The sequence below is a fragment of the Electrona antarctica genome (genome assembly GCF_951216825.1).
Source record: "Electrona antarctica genome assembly, chromosome: 24".
Taxonomy (NCBI): Eukaryota; Metazoa; Chordata; class Actinopteri; order Myctophiformes; family Myctophidae; genus Electrona; species Electrona antarctica.
In genome coordinates, this window is record NC_136803.1 from 16,606,275 (window position 1) to 16,614,423 (window position 8,149).

Genomic DNA, 8,149 nt, shown 5'->3' on the forward strand with positions numbered 1-8,149 from the left:
TGCAGAATTACAGTACATTTCAGGCACAAACTCAATACAAAGACTGTTAACTGTGAGTGGACGACCCAATTAAGCATTACACTTGTTTAACTAATTTAAGTAGCCTACATGTTATTGAGTACTGGAATACTTTAAGGTCTACTGTAATGGAAATACAATTTCTGTGGCGACTTTTAGGCTATTGATTTATCCATTATTGAGTTATACTATGGTTCACTAAAACAAAGAAACAGTGAGTCCGTAAACTTCTTGGGCATTCTTTTATTTAACTTTTAAAACCCAAGCAAGCTGGACATCAGTTAAATCTCTTAACTTCATAGTGTTGCTGTTACCCTGAACATTGACCACTTATAGACACTATTAGTTAAGCGGGGCCGTTACTTTTCTTTTCTTTCCCAGTTTCACCAAATCTCTAAATCTCCAGAAATTAGCATAGAACAGAAAATATACTAGTATAGAGCCCTGCAGGACTCCGCTCAGCCATATGGGGTTTAAGTGGTTAATAATACCATCTCATACAAAAACCACATATCTGCTGATGTATCATGACTAATTACTAATTCCGTCCGTCCGTCCGTCCGCCCGTCCGTCCTTCCTTCCGTCCGTTACCAGCTAATCTCCGGCACCGTTAACCCGGTCGATGCCAAACTTTGCACACACACTCCCTCCCAACGATGAACCTCTGCCCCACATTTTCCAGAACGGCCTGTTATAACGCCACCATGAGGCAGCTTTTCACATTTTTTACCTAAAACTGCACCGATCTGCGTGAAACGTTGCATGCACACTCCCTAGAGGCCAAGGACAAACCTTTGACCTGCATTTTCCGCATCTGCCTTTTATAGCGCCACCAGGAGGCCGACTTTTGTAAAACACATTTTTTTATATTACTCCTCCAGATTCTGTCCAAAAATCTCACAAATCCTTACACAGTATCTCTATGGTCATGTGCTCAAGTTGGATCTGTCCGATATTTCATATTCCATCCTAATTGGCTATAATTGGCTTTCACAGTTTGCAAGATTGCCCCGTTTTGAACAAAAGCCTCAAATCATGAACGCAGCATGCAATTTACGTGAAATCTTTCACACATTTTCTTACTAGGCTGAGAAATATATCCCACCCTTTTCACATTGGCCTGTTATAGCGCCACCAACAGGTTGATTTTTGCAAAACAAATTTTTGGAACAAAATGCCTCAAATCATCCAATTGCCATCAAAGGCGTATGAAGAAATGGCAATCGGTACACATGATCTCTGTAGTCATGTGATCAAGACGAGTCTGTTGGATTTCTCAGATTGTACACTGATTGGCTAAGATTGCCTTCCAAAGTTTTCAGGAGTGGCCCGTAAAAGTACAAAATGCTGCACATGTCCTGCTCATCCAGAATTCTATCCTCAGAGATGCTATGAGTGATCTGGCTCTGCATTTCCTCAACAAAATGAAGAAAATTGTTGCAAAAACAAAACAAAAAAACATCCTCCTAAACATTTTGCCAAACATCACACACACACTCCTATCCTCCTGGTGGAGACATGTGCCCGGAAGGGCACGTTTTCTAGTTTTAGTTTGATTTTGTGGGGTGATTCATAGTACATCGGGTGCATTTTGTCATGTTTCAAAAAAACATTTACAAAGTGAGTCATGCTGCAGCTGCACAGCATGTTCTCTGAATTTAGCAAAAGCAATCAAATCAGTCATCAATGTAAAAAGACTCATTTTGCAACAATTGAAAATCCCATGTGTACTTTCTCTCTTTAGTAAACAAAGCACACCCACGCACACACTCACACAGGCTTGCACACGCACAACACACACACACACACACACACACACACACACACACACACACACACACGCACACACACAGTATTGTAACATGCCTGCCCTCATGAGGAGATTTTGTATAAAAGCACAGTTTGAGCATTTGCACCACAGGTACGTTGTATCAGGTGGTCTGCACTGCACCAGGACTACACTCTGCACAGCCATGAAACTGCTCTCCAACACTCTCTTTCTGTGCTTGGCACTGGGGCTCACTAACGCTGCACCAACGTGAGTAGAGTATATTTATCAAATATGACAATGAATGGATGGATGAATTATTGTCCCATTTGTCTGTCCTGGTGCATGACAGACATGTAGATTTAAAAAATACATTTAGGTTATACTTACATTTTTATATAGTTTTAAAAAGATTTTAACTGGGAAACAAAATATTTCTTTTGGCAATTATTATGCTCCAACCAAATCTAACTACATATATATTACATGAAACTGGTCAGCCTATCCATACAAATGTATCATTTGGGATTTAGAAATGATGTTGTTTTTGCCGAGCAATGACTAGTGCCATTCATTTCATAACTTTGTTAAACACTTTACAAAGTTCACTCATTGGATCAATTGTTCAAACAAAACAAAAGTTTAGTTATTATATTTCCTCAGGGCCTCGTCAATGATTAGCCACAGTAACATGACTAAGGGTTTCTTCGATGTGAAATGTATTTTCTATATAATAATAATAAGGTGTGTGAATAATTTTACAACACAGAAATGTATTTTTCTATTCCACAGACATCATGAAGGTGCTGCAGTAGCTGGTAGGTTTTAAATCCATGATTTATTAGACTAATCATCTCGCTTCTCCTCTTGCTGATCTAAATCAATAACAAATTATAGCGACCATGAAGGCATGCAGCCAATACTAGGGGCAGACATTACATTTGTGTCCTTTCTTGTGTCTGTGTGTAAAAGTGATATTTTCAATTCAGAATCTGCTGCTCCTCTCAACAGCTCAAAAGTACAAACTTGCATGTCTGTTCTACCATAAAAATCCAGTATACAGCTTTTTTTTCATTACTAGGCCTTTCTTCTCAATGTTTACTTTGTTTGTTAATTGTGAATGGCCCCTGCATCTGTCTTTGAAATGAAGAACACGTGCATGATCCTGCCCTGCCAGACCGGTGTGCCGGAATTGAGTTTGATGCGATTGCACCTGACGAGAAGGGCAATATCTTCTTCTTCAAAGGTTTGGAATGAGTTTTGTTTTAGTCTTTTTATAATCAGTAAATTCCCATTTCCAGTGTCATTTAATTATTAGCCTACAACCAGGGTGGGGTACATTAGAGCAGACACAGGAGAGAAGGTTCTGGTTGGATTCTGATCTGGTCCAGTAGACTTCATAATCCTTGTACCATTCTTCCCCAAAACAGAGACACAGTCATTTGGAATCAAGGTTCAAGGTTCAAGGTCTTTATTAATGTCCCAGAAGGGCAATTAGGTTTACAGCAAAAGTAGTGGTTTAAAACATAAACAATACAGGACAACAACAGACATGAGACACCATAGCATAAAATCTAGTGCAGGTATAGAATCAAAGATAAAAAATAAGAAAGGCTACATTCAGAAAACGTGCTAGGATATAAAGTCACTGTTCACACTGTTTTCTTACATACAGGCCAACCCCTATCTTGGACGCGCCTTACCCTTTATCCCTAAAGTTCTTTGCTATATTTTACTATCTTGAAAAACATTTTACAATAGTTCAAGTAGCCGATCTTCATGGACTCGTTGTGAGCTTGTAGATCGGCTATTTTAACTATTTTAAAATGTTTTTCAAAATAGTAAAAAATGGCAAATAAGTTTAGGGATAAGGGGTAAGGGGATATATGGTTCAATGGTTCAATGGATCCTCCCTAAACATGATCTTACAAATCCAGTGTTCAACGCTGAATCAGCAGAACAGTATCAATAATTTATTCCCAAATAATGCAAAGCATTTTCAAATACATTTGAGAAAAGGAATATTAGTGTTCGATTTGTTTGTGAAATATTTTGTGAAGCTTTTGCCATTTTGTGAAAAGCCATGACATCTACATACAATATTCATTGGCTAATTAATGGAGGCTTTTCTTCTGTTGTGATGTTGGATATGTTTTTGTAGAAATTATCATCACAATGGGAACTGACACTGATATTTACTGAATCCATTGATCATCCATTGCTCATACATACGGTGCAGTATGTATGAGCAGTTGTGATTTTCATATTTAAATGAGTAAAGAAAATCATGTCCCTGTGTATTTAAAGGTGAGTATCTGTGGCAGGGGTTCAGTGCCGCCACCTATCACTCCAATCAGGCCTTCAAAGAGCTCGATGACGCTCACCACCTCGGTCACGTCAACGCTGCATTCCGCATGCACAGCGAGGACCATCCCATGGATCACGATCACATGTACTTTTTCCAGGTATGGTCTACTCTACACAGTCTAAACCTAATTTGTGTCGGAAGCATCATGGCCTACCAACAACAGGTTGAATGTAGGTTGACACAAAAGCGGTGGAGAAGCAAACATCTAAATATTGGTTCTCTTGCTGTGTAATGCTTATATGTACAGGATGACAAGGTGTTCAGCTACTACAACCACACTCTGGAAGAGGGATACCCTAAAGACATTCAACAGGACTTCCCTGGAATCCCCAGCCAGCTGGATGCAGCCGTGGAGTGTCCTAAAGGAGAGTGTATAACCGACTCTGTCCTCTTCTTTAAAGGTATATTCAGTGATTTGACTTAATTCAAATATCACTTATTTTTTATTTTTTTCTGGATAATCCTCCCTACTATAGAGTGTGCTGACCATATAAGGAGTTCTTCCCTGTCCCCAGTGAGCCCCTGGGGTCAAAAAACCCTAGTTTCAGTTTTGGTGGCGGGTGGCAAAGCCTTCATCCAATCAGGATGAGAGGGGCCTTCCTCCAATCATGATCGAGTGGGGGCGGGCCTTGGTGCACATGCTGTTGGCCTGTTGCACTTCCCCCCACTGTAGAGCGTGCATGTGCACATTTTGTTACCGGGGCGGACTGGGTGGTTTTCCAAATCACCCTAATCACTGAATGCTCCTTTAAAGGTACTGTATATGTTGTGCTGCTCGGTCCAAAGAAGGCCAAAGCAACAGGATCTTAGCCTGTACAATGTGCCCCTAATCCATTTCCCCTTCCTGTTTTGTGGTGACAGGACATGATGTTTACGGTTATGACATCGCCACCAAGACAGTAAAGAAGAAGACGTGGTCCCACCTGCCCGTCTGCACCTCTGCCTTACGCTGGCAAGAACACTACTACTGTTTCCACGGACACAACTTCACCAGGTTCCACCAACGGACTGGAGAGGTGACCGGCGACTACCCAAAGGATGCCAGGAATTACTTCATGAGGTGCAGTGACCATGGTGAGTATAGCATAATGTACCCGTAAAACAGGCCGACACTGTCTCATGCAGTACAGTGTCTGTATAGGGCTCTGCAACTATCGATTGTCATCAATTACGTCTCAGATTAATTGAATAATCGAGAAGTTCGCTCGATCAGCAAATCAATGCGAAAAAACATTCAAATAGATTTTCCATAATCTACTAAATCGATTAGTCTGATTAACCTATTTTATTAGTTCAAATTACACCCTTACAGTGTTCAATTTATACTTCACTGAAAATAAAAGATTTTCAGAAATGTGTTATTGGTGGCAAGCGACAAGGTCGTACAAAGTAGGCAAATGTATAATTTAGCTCGCTGTATTGCATGATTTAGGAAAAGGTTTGATTCAAATACGTTTTGACTGAATTGTAGGTCATGGAGGTGGCTACAGAACCCCTAAATGCAGTGAAGTAACTCTGGACGCCATTACTTCTGATGATGCCGGCAAAACATATGCATTCAAAGGTAATGGTCAAATGATATTCACCCTCGACTTACATGAGACGTTGAACAGTACATAGTAGTTTATTTACATGTTTTATGTTTTGTATTTGTTGATGTTGATGTGTTATTTTGCTTATATTATGCTGATGAATTGTATAGACCACAATGGAAACAAGTCCCCATGACTTTTTTGTGTTATTCTTTTAGACTTAATGTACAACTGTACCTCTTGTATTTGTTTTACTAGAGATCCATACAAAAATGACAAAAATATCAGGAATTATTCCAACATAATTTGATTACAGTATTGAAAAGACACTGTATTCCTTTCAGGTCCCATTTACATGCGTCTGGACCAGTCTCGTGATGGAATGCACGCCTTCCCTATCGGCAGGTCATGGAAGGAGATGAGCAGCGGGGTGGATGCTGTGTTCTCTGTCACTGACAAGCTCTACATGATTAAGGTAGGCTTTCTGTTTGATCAGCTAGCAGCTCTATTCCTTTGGTCGTCTTCCCAAAACATCCAGTTGCATTGTGCTTTGACCTGACAAGCGCAGCAATAAATCATAGCATTATATGCCTCGTCAACAAACAAAATAGATAAGATCTAGTCATGTGGATCTCAGGATCTACAGTACATGGGAATGACTTCATGTGGCAGGCCTTGTAACGTCAGTAATTCTATGATGACATCTATGACGTATAACTCCAAATTTGGGCAAGGTTTCAGCCCGATGATTTCCATTATAAAAGTTGTTACGTTAAATATGTTTGATAAATAATGTGAAAGACTTTTGTGTTTTATCCTTTTGACAGATGCACTGTGTGCACACAATACAAGTTGATGTAAATGCATCTTGGTCAATACAGTACAATAACAAGTCATTCTTTTGTACGCTCACACACCGTCCTAGCACCCGAGTTTGTTTGACACTCTCCGTGTGTATCCAATTGGTTGTTCTTTTGCTCTAATCCATCCACTGGCAGGGAGATCAGGTTTACATCTATAAATCCCCTGCTCCCTACACTTTGATCGCGGGCTACCCTAAAACCCTGAAAGAGGAGTTGGGCATCGAGGGACCCGTGGACGCAGCTTTTGTCTGCGCCGATGAGCATGTGGTTCACATAATCCAAGGTATATGCAAGTGACCTACTTACATGTATAAAACATGTAATTATTTGTATTTTTTGCTTTTCATAGTGATGTTGTACTTAACTGTGGACCTATTTATTTTTAGAAGCAAATACCATGGATGCTTTTGATTCTGAACAAAACAGTTATGTTAACTTGATAGTTAATGAATCAAACCCTACTTCGTAATGTACACTCTCTTTGCCTAAAATAGCAAATACAAGCTTACAACATGAGCAAATGTTTGTTTGTTTTCGCATAATGTTTGCACAGAAATAGGACACTTTAGGGTTCATTTGGTTAACCACTTCCAGTTCCAACCTGGCTTCCCTGTTTTGGGCAGCCAGGTGAAATGTTTCCAAAAGGTTCAGTCCCTCTCTCTCTCTCTCTCTCTCAAAGAAATATCCTATATATGCTATGTCATACACAATTAACTATGAAATCAGGCTTATAACCACCATCCTTCTCTTCTATAACAGGGCAAAAGATGGTCGACGTCGACCTGTCTGCGACTCCCAGGGCAGTGAGCCGCGTAGCAGCACCCTTACCATTCAAGATAGACGCTGCTCTGTGTGGCCCTAAAGGTGTCCAGGTGTTCCAGGGGTCACACTACTACCTCTATGAGAGCCCTATGACTCTGAGTCACAGCAGGATAGCCCCCGAGCCTCTGCCGATCACCTCAGCCATAATGCCATGCCAGGACTGAGTCAGTGGTGATATGAGATGACCACTTACATTATAGTGTGTTTCCATTGAAGTAAGCTAAGCATCTCCAAAACAATATACTGTACCTATGATGACGTAATAACGAGACAGAGAAACAGACATAACAGACGGTTATATGTGATAATGTTGCTCCTCATGCTATTTTATTACACAAGAAACTAATGTATAGTCAAGAAATCCACTGTTCTTTCTTTGAACAATTGACCAACATTACTTGTTGCAACGTAAAAGAAATACGGTATGGTGTGTCTCCATCATGCTGCATCTGCTGTAGTTCTTTTTTCTCCTTGTCCTCTAGTCCTGTCCTTAACTGTCCTTGTCCTCTAGTCCTGTCCTTAACTGTCCTTGTCCTCTAGTCCTGTCCTTAACTGTCCTTGTCCTCTAGTCCTGTCCTTAACTGTCCTTGTCCTCTAGTCCTGTCCTTAACTGTCCTTGTCCTCTAGTCCTGTCCTTAACTGTCCTTGTCCTCTAGTCCTGTCCTTAACTGTCCTCTAGTCCTGTCCTTAACTGCTGCACTGTCTTTGGTGCCTGCATGTCCCCCGTGGGCTCAATAAAGTTCTCATCTTGCCATTATGTACAAATTTACTAAAGAAA

General features: G+C 40.5%; 1 protein-coding gene across 1 annotated transcript; it reads left to right on the forward strand.

The window, feature by feature from the left end:
• Nucleotides 1–1,889: 1,889 nt before the first annotated feature.
• Nucleotides 1,890–7,535, forward strand: LOC306917226 (hemopexin-like; the record flags this gene model as incomplete). The annotated part of the gene is made up of 10 exons (XM_079495359.1): nt 1,890–2,056; nt 2,579–2,604; nt 2,937–3,032; nt 4,094–4,251; nt 4,402–4,555; nt 5,016–5,228; nt 5,626–5,718; nt 6,031–6,161; nt 6,685–6,832; nt 7,309–7,535. The coding sequence occupies exons 1-10, from the start codon at nt 1,893–1,895 to the stop codon at nt 7,533–7,535; spliced, it is 1,410 nt and encodes a 469-aa protein (XP_079351485.1). The 5' UTR covers nt 1,890–1,892.
• Nucleotides 7,536–8,149: the final 614 nt, after the last annotated feature.